The sequence below is a fragment of the Phyllobates terribilis genome, unplaced genomic scaffold, assembly GCF_046119375.1.
Source record: "Phyllobates terribilis strain yellow unplaced genomic scaffold, ASM4611937v1 Scaffold_7__3_contigs__length_470593459, whole genome shotgun sequence".
NCBI lineage: Eukaryota > Metazoa > Chordata > Amphibia > Anura > Dendrobatidae > Phyllobates > Phyllobates terribilis.
In genome coordinates this window covers 432339651-432357293 of record NW_027362767.1, presented here as the reverse complement: position 1 = coordinate 432357293, position 17643 = coordinate 432339651, and the positions used below count along the sequence as shown (strand labels likewise).

The 17643-nt window shown below is 42.8% G+C and overlaps 1 protein-coding gene across 1 annotated transcript in view; it reads right to left on the bottom strand.

The window, feature by feature from the left end:
• The window catches only part of LOC141155253 (class I histocompatibility antigen, F10 alpha chain-like), a 43517-nt gene extending 26318 nt beyond the window's left edge, over positions 1–17199 (bottom strand). Inside the window, exons 1-2 of the mRNA XM_073642054.1 lie at positions 17039–17199; positions 10501–10764 (exon numbers count right to left, since the gene is read on the bottom strand). Of these exons, the coding sequence (XP_073498155.1) occupies positions 10501–10764; positions 17039–17108 (334 nt within the window). The 5' untranslated portion in view covers positions 17109–17199. The remainder of the gene's footprint in view (positions 1–10500; positions 10765–17038) is intronic.
• Between the last annotated feature and the right edge of the window lie 444 nt (positions 17200–17643).

The following is a 17643-nucleotide window of genomic DNA, read 5'->3' as shown; positions in this document are numbered from 1 at the left end:
TAGCAGAATGAGTGATATATATACCAGAATGGTAATTTATTCAGGATGGGGGGGCCATGTCCAAATCTTGCACCGGGGCCCATCAGACTCTAGTTACGCCACTGCTCTGTGTAAATCAGAAGATGAAGTGAACACCAAGCCGTGTAGCTGCTACCTACTCTATATATGTTATACCGGTTCCAACATTAAAGAATATTCTATGTTAACAAAGTGGACTGAGATCTTTATTTTATACTGCATAAACCGGGGGTTCCTATACCAACATAGAGTATGTGGCCCAGGTGAGGGATACCAGAATCAAATCAAAGTAACCAGTTTCACTGGTATCGGACGTTGCAGCGCTATACCTTGACCAGTGAGACCCTTATAAAAGCGACAGGGGATTATTATTTTGTGACACAGACCTGACATCGGGCCATATTCCTCAGAATCACAATACAGCCCTAGAAATGATTAATGAAACACTCCCTAGCCTCACACATCCTTAGGCCCTACTTAAAGTGGAACTGTCACCAGCATCAGCATTTTAACTTGCCCACATCATGGAATACTGGCTGCAAAGCTGAATAAAACATCTTTTAGACTCTAAATTATGGTAAGTTAGATGGGCATTACCAGAGATTCTTCTCTGGGGGTGTGTATTTTTCCCCCTGCATGATGTTGACCAATCATAAGCAGGAGGTGTTATGCAAGGAAAAAAGAACAGGTTCCCAGATGGTCAAAAGAAAAAGCCTTCTCCTGTGAGATATGTAATTACAGACCGACCTGCTCTCAGTCCTGATCTCTGCAGCTACTGTGCAGTATAGAGCAGAGTGGAGTGTGATTACAAACACCTTCAGCTTTCATCTCCTGGCAGTCATGCCACAATGACTGCTGTGGCATAAAAGTCTAAAGGGTTTTTCATCACACTCAACTCTGCTATATTTTACACAGCAATTGCAGAGCTCAGAGCTGATAGCAGGGATGTTTATCACTACATCTCACAGAACCTGACTTTCTGTAGAAGTGTTCTTTTTTCCGCCTTCATGACATCTCCTGATTCTGATTGGTCAACATCATTATGATAAAACAGCTTCTTATCTTAATCAGCCAGACGTCTAGATTTGTTAAGCCAAGAGAAATACACTATTGTGTTTGTGTTGACTTGTAAATGTATGTGTATTTCTGTGATTGGTCAAGGAGGACATATTTGTATAACCCTGAATGTTGTCTTCACTTGGTTCTGAAACAATGATGTTTGCTACTATGCTAATTGCATATTGTATCAAAGTCAGCTAGATGTTTATTTACAAGAGCCCCCTCCTATACCAACTATGTACAGTACAGACCAAAAGTTTGGACACACCTTCTCATTTAAAGATTTTTCGGTATTTTCATGACTATGAAAATTGTACATTCACACTGAAGGCATCAAAACTATGAATTACCACATGTGGAATTATATAGTTAACAAAAAAGTGTGAAACAACTGAAAATATGTCTTATATTCTAGGTTCTTCAAAGTAGGCACATTTTGCTTTGATGACTGCTTTGCACACTCTTGGCATTCTCTTGATGAGCTTCAAGAGGTAGTCACCAGAAATGGTCTTCCAACAATCTTGAAGGAGTTCCCAGAGATGCTTAGCACTTGTTGGCCCTTTTGCCTTCACTCTGCGGTCCAGCTCACCCCAAACCATCTCGATTGGGTTCAGGTCTGGTGACTGTGGAGGCCAGGTCATCTGGCGTAGCACCCCATCACTCTCCTTCTTGGTCAAATAGCCCCTAGACAGCCTGGAGGTGTGTTTCTGGTCATTGTCCTGTTGAAAAATAAATGATGGTCCAACTAAACGCAAAACGGATGGAATAGCATGCCACTGCAAGATGCTGTGGTAGCCATGCTGGTTCAGTATGCCTTCAATTTTGAATAAATCCCCAACAGTGTCACCAGCAAAGCACCCCCACACCATCACACCTCCTCCTCCATGCTTCATGGTGGGAACCAGGCATGTAGAGTCCACCCGTTCACCTTTTCTGCATCGCACAAAGACATGGTGGTTGGAACCAAAGATCTAAAATTTGGACTTATCAGACCAAAGCACAGATTTCCACTGGTCTAATGTCCATTCCTTGTGTTCTTTAGCCCAAACAAGTCTCATCTGCTTGTTGCCTGTCCTTAGCAGTGGTTTCCTAGCAGCTATTTTACCATGAAAGCCTGCTGCACAAAGTCTCCTCTTAACAGTTGTTGTAGAGATGTGTCTGCTGCTAGAACTCTGTGTGGCATTGACCAAGTCTCTAATCTGAGCTGCTGTTAACCTGCGATTTCTGGGGCTGGTGACTCGGATAAACTTATCCTCAGAAGCAGAGGTGACTCTTGGTCTTCCTTTCCTGGGGCGGTGTCAGGATGCCAGGTTTAATTTTACTTTGCCAGTAGTTTTTCCCTTAGCCAAGATGGCTTCCACTGCCTCACTGGGGTCATGTGATTCCTGCCTGTGGATCTACTTAAACTGCATGTGTTGCAATCATGCCTTGCCTGAGTATTGTGTGCCTGTAGCTTGCTACTCACCTGTGCTAGCCCTCTGAATAGAGTCTTGCTGACTTTGTGTTTACTTCTAGTCATCCGCTGAAAGGATTGCTGCCTGAATCCTCCGCTAAAGGGACTTCTGCTGAAAGGAACTGCTGGCTGTTGTTTCACTCTCTCTGGGATCTCAGAACTTTTGTCTTCCTGAAGTGGACTTCTCCTGGATCTTCACATTTCCGGTAAAGTCACCATCTTTGCTCAGTGTTTAATACCCGGCTCCAGCTCTACCTAAGACATCGCTGCTTCCACCGCTGCACCTCCTGCATTCCTCAGCATCAAGGTCCATATTCCAGTTTGTCTTCTCTACTTACTACGTGAGTCCACAATCAACTGAGGAATACCTACGCCTGCTTATTATCCTTATTTCTGCTTGCATATTACTGTACCTAAGTAAACTTGGACTATTGTTAGCGTTTACATTCCACAAAGTAAGGAAGCCTGTGCCTTACAGATTATGTTCTGAGAAGTATTGTTTGGAATGAACTTACCTTCATAAACTGTTTGCTGTGATCCCTTTTGCACTTGCGTTTAAAATAGACCTTCACACTACTCTTGTCTCAGTCTCTTCCTTGGCCCACGCCATTGGACTTCAGGGTATCTACTAACATCGTAACAGGATACTCAGGCCTAAAGATGGAGTCCGCGGGGTCTGAAACTCTGGAGACACGTGTTAAGAGACTATGTACAGTTACTAATGCTTTACATACTGATGTGCAGAACCTGAAGACAAAGATGGATGCTTTGGAGGCTCAGACAAATCATAACACGCAAGTGTGGGGGCAGTCTCTTCAGGAACTACGGGCACGGCTATCAAATCTAGAGACTCAAAACCTGGTTCAGCCCCCTTCTGCCGTCAGTCCAAAACTGCCACCGTTTAAATTCAATGGTGACCGTGACAAGTTTCGTGGGTTTATCAATCAATGTACCTTGCATTTTGATGTTCATGCAGCTCAGTTCCCGACTGATAGATCGAAGGTGTTGTGCATTATTATGCTGCTTACTCATCGAGCTCTGGCCTGGGCAAATCCAATGATTGAAACTCGTGATCCGCGTTTGAATAATTTCAACGATTTCGTGGCAATGATGGCGCAAATGTTTGATGATCCCAATCGTCGCGCCACAGCTGAGGCTGCCTTGTTATCACTACGCCAGGGTAAGCACTCTGTAATTGAGTATGCAACAGACTTTAGAAGACTGGCAGTGGACACGACTTGGGACAGTAATGCTCAACTGCCCATTTTTAGAAGAGGATTATCTAGTACCATCAAGGATGAGCTCGCCCGAACAGAGTCTCCCCAAGGGCTAGAAGCTTTTATTAATCACTGTGTACGCATAGATATTCGCCTCACAGAGCGTAAGCAGGAAAGATGGACTGCATTGAATCGTTCAAGTGTCTTCCTCTCTTCCTCCTCTAAGGAACCTGTCAGCAGAACTGTTCGAGATGCAGAACCGATCCCTATGCAAGTCGACGCATTACAGAGACGCGGGAGTGATGAGCGACGGGAATACCGACTCCGAGAGAGCCTGTGCTTTTACTGCGGTAAATCAGATCACTTCCTCATCAACTGCCCAAGTCGGCCCCGCAAGTCCATAGCTGCCATCGCTGAGTGTGATATTTCCGACTCGGAATCAGTTGCATCAGAATCCAGTCTGCCTCTTAATGCGGTGATCCGCTCGTTATCGGCGGCTGCTCCTTCTAGGGGGCGAAAAGAGAAGAACTCACACCTTTCTCTCCCCATCAAGATTTTGGTTGCAGGACAATGGATCACCAGTTCAGCAATGATTGATTCAGGTGCCGGTGGTAACTTTATGGACCTTGCATTCGCCACAAAACATGACATTAAAATACAAAAGAGGGCCACTCCAGTAACAATGGAGACAGTAGATGGTTCCCTTCTAGCCTCAGGGCCCGTGGATCAGGAGACGGTTCCCCTTGAGATATTCATGGAACCCAACCATCAGGAGTCGCTCACCTTTATGTTAATTTCTTCTCCTCATTTTCCCCTAATTCTAGGAATACCCTGGCTGCAGTCACAGAATCCCATTATAGACTGGGAGACCAAGGAGATTTCTTTTCCACTCAAGGGGAGCCCAACCGCAACACTACCGACTCAGGAGCCTCAGGAGCCGAGACATCTGATACAGGTATTATCTTTACCATCTATTTACAAGGAGTTCACTGATGTTTGTGATAAACGGAACGCAGATCAGCTTCCTCCACATAGACCTTACGATTGTCCTATAGAACTTCTTCCAGGTGCAGGGATACCTTTTGGTCACATCTATCCCCTGGCAGGACCAGAACTGCAAGCTTTAAAAGAATATATTGATGAAAACCTGGCCAAGGGCTTCATTCGACACTCTTCTTCGCCAGCAGGAGCTCCCATCTTCTTTGTGAAGAAAAAGGATAGGTCTCTCAGACCCTGTATAGACTATCGGGAACTCAATAAAATTACCATTCGAAACCGGTATCCGTTACCCCTGATACCCGAACTGCTTGAAAGAGTACGACACGCTAAAATCTTCTCTAAACTAGACCTCCGCGGGGCCTACAATTTACTTCGTATTCGACCAGGCGACGAATGGAAGACGGCGTTTAGGTGTCGCTATGGACATTTTGAATACCTGGTGATGCCTTTCGGGCTCTGCAATGCGCCTGCTTCGTTCCAGCATTTAGCTAACGACATTTTCAGGGATTTGTTGGACCATTTTGTTGTGATCTACTTGGATGATATTTTGATTTTTTCTGATTCTTTACAAGAGCATCAAGAACATGTCAAGACTGTGCTAAGGCGACTTAGGGAGAATCTCCTCTATATCAAACTTGAGAAATGTGAGTTCCACAAGACAGAAATTCAGTTTTTGGGCTACGTAATTTCCCCACAGGGAATAAATATGGACTCTAGCAAGATCCAGGCGATTCAGGACTGGCCCATCCCAAGGAGTGTCAAGGAGGTGCAGCGCTTCATCGGCTTTGCCAACTTCTACAGACGATTCATTCGTAACTTCTCGGAAGTCGCCCTACCCATTACACAACTTACAAAGAAGGGAAGAACCTTTTCATGGTCTCCGCAAGCCCAACAGGCTTTTGAAGGCCTCAAGGATCATTTCACCTCTGCACCAGTACTGATTCATCCAGATCCTGCATTTCCATTTGTCATTGAAGTGGATGCTTCTGATTGCGCTTTAGGGGCAATACTCTCTCAGAGAACCGGAGAGAAGAGTCTGCTACATCCCTGTGCTTTCTTTTCACGAAGACTTTCTTCAGCAGAGCAGAATTATGACATTGGGAATAAGGAGTTACTGGCGATTATCGCTGCCTTTAAAGAATGGAGGCACCATCTTCAAGGAGCTGCACAACAAATAACGGTACTCACAGATCACCGTAACCTGGAGTTTGTCAGATCAGCTAGATGTTTGTCTCCACGTCAAGCTCGATGGAGCTTATTCCTAAACCAATTTAATTTCATCATCTCCTACCGTCCAGGTTCCCGCAATGGTAAAGCAGACGCATTATCTCGAATGTACGCTACAGATGCTATATCTGATGCCCCGTCTAAGACAATTCTGTCCGATGCCAATTTTGTTGGAGTAATCCAGAACCAGGATTTATGGAAAGACATTAAGGAGGCCTACAGTTCGGATTCGTTTCTATCTCAGCCTACTGAAGACGTAAATCTGACCTTCAAAAATGGGATGTGGTCTCGAGATCTACAACTATACATTCCTGAAGCCATGAGGCTGCAGATCCTGAAGTTTGTGCATGACTCAAAGATTGCTGGCCACAAAGGAGTACAAAAGACACAGGAATTTCTGAGCCGTTTCTTCTGGTGGCCTAATTGCCTGAAGGATGTGAGGGATTATGTCCGTTCTTGTGAAGTCTGTGCCCGTTGTAAGACCCCTCGTTCACCACCAACTGGATTGTTACAGCCTCTACCGATCCCGTCTCGTCCCTGGGGGTCTATCTCAATGGACTTCATTGTGGAGTTGCCCACCTCCAAGGGAAAAAATTCGATCTTTGTAGTAGTAGATTGTCTAACTAAGGCAGCCCATTTCATTCCATGCACAGGCCTTCCATCGGCTAAGGACACGGTAGATCTGGTGATACAAGATATTTTCAGGCTACATGGGGTTCCGGATGAAGTTATCTCAGACCGGGGGGTACAATTCACTTCCAAATTCTGGAAGGGGTTTTGTTCTGCATTAAATATCAATGTCTGTTTATCCACAGCCTTCCATCCCCAGACGAATGGACAAACAGAGCGGACTAACCAGACGCTAGAGCTTTATCTTCGGTGCTACGTTGGCCATCTACAGGATGATTGGGTAGATCTGCTTCCCTTGGCAGAGTTCTCCTACAACAACTCCCAAAGTGCATCCACAAAGGTAACACCCTTTTTTGCCAATCTTGGTTATCATCCACATATTCTACCTAGATTCCCAGTTGAGGCTCCTGTACCGGCGGTCGCAGAGAGGTTAACCGCCCTGAAACGACATCTAGAACTCCTAAAGGAAACATTGACGTCAGCACAAGAGAGGTATAAAAGGACTGCTGATAAGTTCCGGAAGCCAGCACCTATTTTCAAGGTAGGAGACTCGGTTTGGCTGTCAACCAAGAATGTGAAGTTAAATGTTCCCTCACAGAAATTGGGACCAAAATTCATTGGCCCTTTTAAGATCAGTGGTATCGTGAGTTCAGTTGCATGTCGCCTGAAGTTACCGAGGACCATGAGGATCCACCCTGTTTTCCATGTATCATTACTAAAGGCCACGATATCGAGTACTTTTCAGGGACGCACAGCACCTCCTCCTGATCCTGTGGTGGTTGATGGGCAAGAACAATTTGTGGTGGAAAAGATTCTGGACTCCAGGATTCACAGGAACCGGCTTCAGTATTTGATAAAATGGCAGGGCTATTCAGCAGAGGAGAACTCTTGGGAACCTGTGGAGAACATCAACGCCTCTCGACTGATAGCCGAATTTCATGAAAGATATCCTGAAAAGCCTGGTTTGGGGACGTCCGGAGGCCACCCCTGAGGAGGGAGTAATGTCAGGATGCCAGGTTTAATTTTACTTTGCCAGTAGTTTTTCCCTTAGCCAAGATGGCTTCCACTGCCTCACTGGGGTCATGTGATTCCTGCCTGTGGATCTACTTAAACTGCATGTGTTGCAATCATGCCTTGCCTGAGTATTGTGTGCCTGTAGCTTGCTACTCACCTGTGCTAGCCCTCTGAATAGAGTCTTGCTGACTTTGTGTTTACTTCTAGTCATCCGCTGAAAGGATTGCTGCCTGAATCCTCCGCTAAAGGGACTTCTGCTGAAAGGAACTGCTGGCTGTTGTTTCACTCTCTCTGGGATCTCAGAACTTTTGTCTTCCTGAAGTGGACTTCTCCTGGATCTTCACATTTCCGGTAAAGTCACCATCTTTGCTCAGTGTTTAATACCCGGCTCCAGCTCTACCTAAGACATCGCTGCTTCCACCGCTGCACCTCCTGCATTCCTCAGCATCAAGGTCCATATTCCAGTTTGTCTTCTCTACTTACTACGTGAGTCCACAATCAACTGAGGAATACCTACGCCTGCTTATTATCCTTATTTCTGCTTGCATATTACTGTACCTAAGTAAACTTGGACTATTGTTAGCGTTTACATTCCACAAAGTAAGGAAGCCTGTGCCTTACAGATTATGTTCTGAGAAGTATTGTTTGGAATGAACTTACCTTCATAAACTGTTTGCTGTGATCCCTTTTGCACTTGCGTTTAAAATAGACCTTCACACTACTCTTGTCTCAGTCTCTTCCTTGGCCCACGCCATTGAACTTCAGGGTATCTACTAACATCGTAACAGGCGGTCCTCATGTGAGCCAGTTTCTTTGTAGCGTTTGATAGTTTTTGCAACTGCACTTGGGGACACATTCAAAGTTTGCCCAATTTTTCAGACTGACTGACCTTCATTTCTTAAAGTAATGATGGCCACTCGTTTTTCTTTACTTAGCTGCTTTTTTCTTGCCATGATACAAATTCTAACAGTCTATTCAGTAGGACTATCAGCTGTGTATCCACCTGACTTCTGCACAACACAACTGATGGTCCCAACCCCATTTATAAGGCAAGAAATCCCACTTATTAAACCTGACAGGGCACACCTGTGAAGTGAAAACCATTTCCGGTGACTACCTCTTGAAGCTCATCAAGAGAATGCCAAGAGTGTGCAAAGCAGTCATCAAAGCAAAAGGTGGCTACTTTGAAAAACGTAGAATATAAGACATATTTTCAGTTGTTTCACACTTTTTTATTAAGTATATAATTCCACATGTGTTAATTCATAGTTTTGATGCCTTCAAGGTGAATGTACAATTTTCAAAGTCATGAAAATACAGAAAAATCTTTAAATGAGAAGGTGTGTCCAAACTTTTGGTCTGTACTGTACATTGATTACATTTTCAAACAGTGAGACATGAGCCCTGTGGAATAATACCCTCCTTAACCCTTGCCATGTGGATGTGTACTTGGAAGAACAAATGTGAACTATTTAAGGAACATATGCCTCTGTAGCAGGTGGATTTGAAACCGAGAATTGAAAGAGAATTTACAAGGAGAATCAAAGATGAGACTTTCTTCAGACCATCAGCTTGGTAGCATGGCTTTATCCAAAGAGACACAGATTTGGATTCTACATAATTCCAGTCTAAGGGTATACACCCCTGACTGGAAACATACGGATCTGCTCCATTGACCATCAGAGATCATGTATCATGGATACATTTGGGGAGACCAGGTTGGGATGATGAAGTCACCTGGCCCCATGGATATGTTGTTTGGGGTTGCCAGATAGGACCTTCCGGTCGCATGGAACCCATGGAGACATTCAGAGAAGCCAGATTGGGACCTACTGGTCATCTGGCACCATGGAAATTCTCGGAGAGGCAAGGGTGGGACCCTTGGGTCTCCTGGCCTTGTACCTCGATGGGCTGTCAACTTCCTATGCTTGCCGCTACCTTCTCTCTGTGGGGGCCCGCCAAAAGCGGGGGGCCACTGGTTGAGGTAGTTGGCCTTGGAAGTCTCAAAGTCGCAGCTGTGCTATCCCGGGAGGGCCAGCGGAAGGGTGAGACTGTGTAATGTTGTACCATCTTGAGTATTTGCTGGGAATGTTCTATGTGTTTATTGTCCGTTTGGTGGTTCAATAAAATATTGCCACACTGTTTTTCCATCACTCTGTGTTGTCTGAGTGGTACTATGCCCACAGAAGACCCCATGTCTTCACAATCATGCTGGGGAAAAGGTACACGTACCCTGAGAAGAATCCCTGGTAACGACCTCTTGTACTTATCATAAATTATAACCTAAAATTTACAAGCTACGTAATATCTCCACAACATATAGGAAAAATTAAAAAAAATAAATGATGTTTTATTCAGCTTTGAGGCCACTATTCCATGATGTGGCCAGTTTAATATGCTAAAACAGGTGAAAGGTCCTCATTAACGCCTTCAAACTCAAAAATCCATTGGTCCCATATACCAGAAAATGTTAACTCCATTCTTCTCAGGCTCCAACACTGCAGACATCACCCCTACCTACCCCCAATCTGATAGACTCCAATGAACATATTTGTTTACAAAAGGAAATGAGAATTATTACTCATTTTAAGTCTTTTCATCTTGGAGCAATGGGGCAAGTTGAGATACCAGGAGGTAGATTTGTGATCCTAGGGCACCAATCTCATGGTGGCAGAGACAACTCTCGGTGGAACCCTGCCTCTGATCTAACCATGGCTTCCTGAGAACAAATTACTAGAAAAATCGATTTGCACTGAATTTCTGGGACTAATGAAGTCCTTAAACGAAGTTGCAGAAAAATGGGTGGCAGAGTATATTTTTCTGGGTATAGAAGAATCATGTATATTACAGTATAGTGATTATATAGGGTATTGGATGTCTCACCTCCGGTGTGGTTGAATCTCTTCATCACTGTCTTCACTTCGTGTCTGAACAACGCCTCGTCTCTTTTACAAACCTGTGTTGTTCTCTCCCAGTACTCTGGATCCTTGTACTCCTTCATCCATGCAGCCACAGGGATACGTTCCTGAATATCACTACTGTATAACTCAGTCAACTGATCATCCAGATATCCAATTATGGAGAACTCGGGTATTCCAGGTAAAGGGACTGAGACCCCCGTGTAATAATAGCGCAGAGAGTGACTGTCTGAGAGACATACAGAGTGTTACATACTGTACCGATCATATTATCATCTACTACAGGATAATACAATGCTCATATACAGTACAGACCAAAAGTTTGGACACACCTTCTCATTTAAAGATTTTTCTGGATTTTCATGACTTTGAAAATTGTACATTCACACTAAAGGCATCAAAACTATGAATTAACACATGTGGAATTATATACTTAACAAAAAGGTGTGAAACAACTGAAAATATGTCTTATATTCTAGGTCCTTCAAAGTAGCCACCTTTTGCTTTGATGACTGCTTTGCACACTCTTGGCATTCTCTTGATGAGCTTCAAGAGGTAGTCACCAGAAATGGTTTTCACTTCACAGGTGAGCCCTGTCAGGTTTAATAAGTGGGATTTCTTGCCTTAGAAATGGGGTTGGGACCATCAGGTGTGTTGTGCAGAAGTCAGGTGGATACACAGCTGATAGTCCTACTGAATAGACTGTTAGAATTTGTATTACGGCAAGAAAAAAGCAGCAAAGTAAAGAAAAACGAGTGGCCATCATTACTTTAAGAAATCAAGGTCAGTCAGTCTGAAAAATTGGGAAAACTTTGAATGTGTCCCCAAGTGCAGTTGCAAAAACCATCAAGCGCTACAAAGAAACTGGCTCACATGAGGACCACCCCAGGAAAGGAAGACCAAGAGTCACCTCTGCTTCTGAGGATAAGTTTATCCGAGTCATCAGCCTCAGAAATCACAGGTTAACAGCAGCTCAGATTAGAGACCAGGTCAATGCCACACAGAGTTCTAGCAGCAGACACATCTCTACAACAACTGTTAAGAGGAGACTTTGTGCAGCAGGCCTTCATGGTAAAATAGCTGCTAGGAAACCACTGCTAAGGACAGGCAACAAGCAGAAGAGACTTGTTTGGGCTAAGGAACAAAAGAAATGGACATGAGACCAGTGGAAATCTGCTTTGGTCTGATGAGTCCAAATTTGAGATCTTTGGTTCCAACCACCGTGTCTTTGTGCGACGCAGAAAAGGTGAACGAATAGACTCTACATGTCTGGTTCCCACCGTGAAGCATGGAGGAGGTGTGATGGTGTGGGGGTGCTTTGCTGGTGACACTGTTGGGGATTTATTCAAAATTGAAGGCAAACTGAACCAGCATGGCTACCATAGCATCTTGCAGCGGCATGCTATTCCATCCGGTTTGCGTTTAGTTGGACCATCATTTATTTTTCAACAGGACAATGACCCCAAACACATCTCAAGGCTGTGTAAGGGCTATTTGACCAAGAAGGAGAATGATGGGGTGCTACGCCAGATGACCTGGCCTCCACAGTCACCAGACCTGAACCCAATCGACATGGTTTGGGGTGAGCTGGACTGCAGAGTGAAGGCAAAAGGGCCAACAAGTGCTAAGCATCTCTGGGAACTCCTTCAAGATTGTTAGAAGACCATTTCCGGTGACTACCTCTTGAAGCTCATCAAGAGAATGCCAAGAGTGTGCAAAGCAGTCATCAAAGCAAAAGGGGGCTACTTTGAAGAACCTAGAATATAAGACATATTTTCAGTTGTTTCACACTTTTTTGTTAAGTATATAATTCCACATGTGTTAATTCATAGTTTTGATGCCTTCAGTGTGAATGTACAATTTTCATAGTCATGAAAATACAGAAAAATCTTTAAATGAGAAGGTGTGTCCAAACTTTTGGTCTGTACTGTATGTGTCTGTACCGTCTGGCTAATCGTGGACTCAACTGGAATTCTCTTCTGAAAGAGACGAGGGCCCGGTAATCAGGAAAAATCACTGGGAAAGTCTTCTAGAGATCTATGGGACAATCCAAGGGGAGTCTGAAATGCGAGGCTCATCTATACTGTATGTTTTAGGGGTTATCTAAGTATGACATTTTTTTTGTAACAGATTTTTTTCATCCAAAAACACAAACCATCCAACTGGATATGTCTTTTTATTATTTACACAATATACCATGATGGCTTTTTGCTGTTTAGTTTTACTATAATTTAATGTAGCAATCCATTGATTAATGCTCAGCCAGTGTGAAGGGCCAAGGAAGGATCAATACTATCAATCACTGACACAATAAACAGCCAGAAAGTGTAATCATGATTCCAGGACCCTCAGACAATGGATAAATATGTATCCATCATTAATTTAGACTAGACAGTTAAAATTCTCCAAACGTATCACAGTGACCCACGCTTAGGGATGGCTTCTTGTTTGCTTTCAATTTGTCTTCTCGCCATCCAAGAGCTATAACTTTTTTTTATTTTTCAGTCGATAAGAGTTATATCGAGGCTTGTTATTTTGCAGTACAAACTGTAGTTGTTAGTGGTAACATTTTGGGGGCGATATGACTTTCTAATCTCTATTTCTTCCATTTTTTGGAGGAGGTAAAGTAAAAAAAAACAGCAATTTTGCCATCTTTGTTTGAGGGTTTGGCATCGAAACCATGGGATAAACATTATAATATTTCATTAATTATAACCAATGTCGGACTGTCAAACATTGCATATAGAGAGCTGTAGATACATCATACTATATATAGAGACGTATGTGGGAATCATACTGTGTATATGGAGCTTTGGGGGCAGCATACTATATATGGGGAACTGTGGGGCAATCACACTGTATATAGGAAGTTGTGGGAACATCATACTGAATATAGGGAGCTGTGTGAACATACTACTGTACATAGAAATCTGTGGGGCCATAATACTGTATATTGGAAGCTGTGCGGCCAGCATTCTGTACATAGGGGAGCTGTGGGGCAACTATACTGTATATAGGAAGCTGTGATAGCATCATACTGAGAATAGGGGAGCTGCAGGGACATTATTCTGTATTTAGAGAGCTGTGGGGCCATAATACTGTATATCGGGAATGGTGGAGACATCATATTGTATATATGGTACTGTGAGAACATAATAATGTATATAGGGAAAGGTGATGGCATTATACTGTTTATAGGGAGTTGTGTGGATGCTAGACAGTATATAGGGAGCTGTGGGGATGTCATACTGTATATAGGGAGCATTGGGGACATCATACTGTATATAGGGGGCTGTCGGGCAGTCTAACTATATATAAGGGCTGTGGAGACATCATACTGCATATAGGGACCTGTGGAGACATCAAGCTGTATAGAGGTAGCTTTGGGGACATCATACTATATATGGGAAGCTGTGGGGCCATCATACTGTATATGGGGAGCTGTGGGCCATCATACTATATATAGGGAGCTGTGGGGGCATCATACTATATGTAGGGGAGTTGTGCGAATATTATACTGTGTTGTTAGAGCAATACACTTTGCTGGGGCTCCTCTGGGGTCTTCATACAGTGCTTTTGTGGGGGAATTCACTGTGGGTGTATCATACTGTATGCTGGTGGACATAATCAAAGGGAGCCATGAAAGGCATATCGTAGTAGGCGAAAATGCAGAGGGACTTCAATAGGGGCACAATTACTGCCCCTTCCCATGCTGCAACACGTCCCTCTGATGTCACCTGTGTGCTGTCTTTATTGTACAGTATAGTCGTGGGAGCTAAGAATCCTTTTTTTCACATGAGAAACGTATGCAAGAAGAATTTTAAAAACTGACACACAGACAAAAAAATGGATCCAGCACACTGAAAAAAACACAGGCCATTTTCAAGTATTAGAGAAAAATGACATGTGAAACCGGCCTTCTACTCATGCCTTCTGCTTCTCCTTTTATCATGTGTTGCTCTTTATCTCTTCCTTTTACACCTAGTTTCTCACCATGTTCAGACACAACATTTAACATACAGCTGTGGCCAAAAGTCTTGAGACTGAAACAAATTTTGTTTTTTCACAAACTTTGCAGCTTCAGTTTTTGCTGTGGCAATTTACATCAACTCCAGATTGTTATGAAGAGTGATCAGATTGCAAAGTCATTCCTTGCCTTGAAAATTAACTAATCACAGAAACCCCATTTCCACTGAATTTCAGCCCTGGCACAAAATGACCTGTTTACATCATTTCAGAGATCTTCTTGTTAGTTTAGGCAGGAGAAAGTGTTAACAATGACAAGGTAGCTGATATCACCATGCTGAATGTTTGCTTTAAAAGGGGGCTGGTTTTTGAAATTATTGTCTTCTTCTGTTAACCATGGGTACCTCCAAGGAAACGCTTGGCAGTTATCATTGCTTTGCATGAAAAGGGCTTTACAGGCAAGGACATTGCTGCTTGTAAGATTGTCCCTATATCAAGCATTTATCAGATCTTCAAGAATATCAAAGAGAAAGATTCCATTTGTGTGAAGAAGACTACAGGACACCCAAGAAAGTCCAGCAAGTGCCATGACTGACTCCTGAAGAAGATTCAGCTACGGGATTGGTTCAAGACTAGTGCAGATCTTGCTCAGGAACAACTGCAGGCCGGTGTCAGTGCATCTGCATGCACAGTGAGGCAAAGGTTTATGGAGGCTGCCTGGTGTCAAGAAGTGCAGCAAAGAAGCAACTTCTCTGTAAAGAATACCATCACGTACAGACCAACATTCTACAAGAATCGGACAGCAGAAGACTGTGGTAAAGCTATTTCTATGATGAAGCCTTTCGACTGTTTGGGACATTGGGAAGAATGATTGTCCAGAGAAGAAAAGGTGACACTGCCATGAGTCGTGTGTCATGAAACAGTAAAGTCTTCTGAGACCCTTCATGTGTCAGGGATTCTCACAATTATACCTAAAAACATGTCTATGAATAAAGAATAGGATCATCCAGGACAAAGTGGAGATGATGGTTTTAACAGTATAATAGAGATCATGTGACAAGGCAAAAGGCTACGGTAAATGGCTTGGTGCATAAAACATTGATATTTTGGGTCCATGACCAGAAAACTCCCCAGATCTCAGTCTCAGTGAGAACCTGCGGTCAATCCTCAAAAAGCGACAAACAAAACCCAGAAATTATGATAACTCCGAGCTCTGATGAGGCAAGAACGGGCGGCCATCAGTCAGGATCTGCCCAGAAGCCGATATCCATCTGCCGGGGTGAAGGGCAGAAGTCTGGAGAATAAGGGGACAGTACTGGGACCATTGAGGAGTCACAGAAACGTCATCTATTTGTCAATAAAAGTGTAAAAACTTATGAAATGTTTATAATTGTCCATCAGTAACCAGAGAAACCTCCGACTCAAAGAGCGAAAAAACACAGAAGCTGAAAAATGTGAAAACATTTGTGTCAGTTTTAAAACTTTTGGCCATGAATGTATGTATGCCTGGACATAGATCAACATTACGGTGAATTGTTTGATTTCATTAGTATTTTGTTTGTCACTTCTGATGTTTTATTTAGTTTTTTTTAGACTTTATAGTAGATATGAGGATAAACTAAGGAAGTATAGGGCTAAGTGCCCACAATGAATATCTGGTGTTTTTTTCTGCTGCATATTTTTGTGTGCAAATAATGCAGCAAATTACAGTTCCAGCAAAATGGATGGGATTGAAATACATCTCATACCCAATGAACTTTTTTTTAACCTACAGAAATTCACCTGCGGTGCAATAGCCAAGTCTGAAACTTGTTAATTTCTCTTGCAGTTAAAATGTGCATAGACTGGAATGAAATGAGGAAAATCGCAGATAAACAATGCATATGTATTTTTATTGTATTTCTACACATGACTTTTTCTATAGAGTTATATCAAAGTTAAGTAACAGGAAGTTTCCAGAGAAAAAGCAATTTTATTTAAAATATGACCAAAAAGAGATAAAAAACTGCAGCTGAAAAAAAAGTGATAAAAAACACAATGAAATAACACAAGTAACCTAATTTACAGGTCGGGTTGGGAGACCCATGTCTGTATGATTTATTAGTGTGAACCTACCTTTTATTATACTAAAAGAGCAGAGCGCACAATCACATCATTTTTACAGTGTATAAAATATACCATCCTCTGCACTTTTTCATCCGTAAAGAAAAAAAAGTGATCCGTTTTTAGAACACCACAAGCTATGGAAAGCTGATGTAACTTTGTCATGCGCTTTCATCACTTTTTTCTGTTTTTTCTCATGCTTTCCCCCCCCCCCAAGAAAACAAGTGTCATGATCTCCTGATACTTCCCCTCCATGTAATTTTTTTAAAAAAAGGATGCAAAATATATGTTTAAAGACAAACAGATAGACACTGCGGCCATTTGAAACAGTTTGACAACAGATCATTAATTATTTATGATATAAAAGTGGTGGCAGCCGACCTTATAATGAAGAATATAATGGATAGTAATATAACAGGCGTCTCCGTACTCACCAGAATACGCGCCAGACACACTCAGAAACATCACGGTGACGGCGCACACCTTCTCCATCCTGTATGTCATATTAATTACGATCTCAATGAAGTTGCCAGGGAGAAGCGTGAGGCTAAACTGCAAAACACAAAGCTGGGCCGTACTATATATAAGGGAAGGAGCTGTGCTCTGATTGGACGGTTGTTACATTTACTCCAATAGGAAAATTAGTCTGAAAATGATCAGCAGTTGCCGGGCAGACTAAAGGAGTGGTTACAAAGTAAAAGTGAAAGTATGATATTCTTCAGTAATTAAAGGGAACCTGTCACCATGGGAAATGCCGTCCTACAGTATCCACAGGCCTCATGTTATAGAGTGAGGGTCGGGGGGCTGAGTAGATTGATATATAGTTTTGTGATAAAATATTCCGTCTAATTCGTGTTTTAACTATTTCATCCTCTGCATTCTCGGGGTGTTTGGTCCAGTGGGCCTCGCAGTACAGAGATAGCTGTCAGTCACTGATAGGACCATAGGACCAAAAATCTCAGAAAGAGCAGAGGATTAAATGATTAAAACCAGGTTAAAATGTTTTTTTTCTCACAAAACTATATATCAGTCTTCTCCG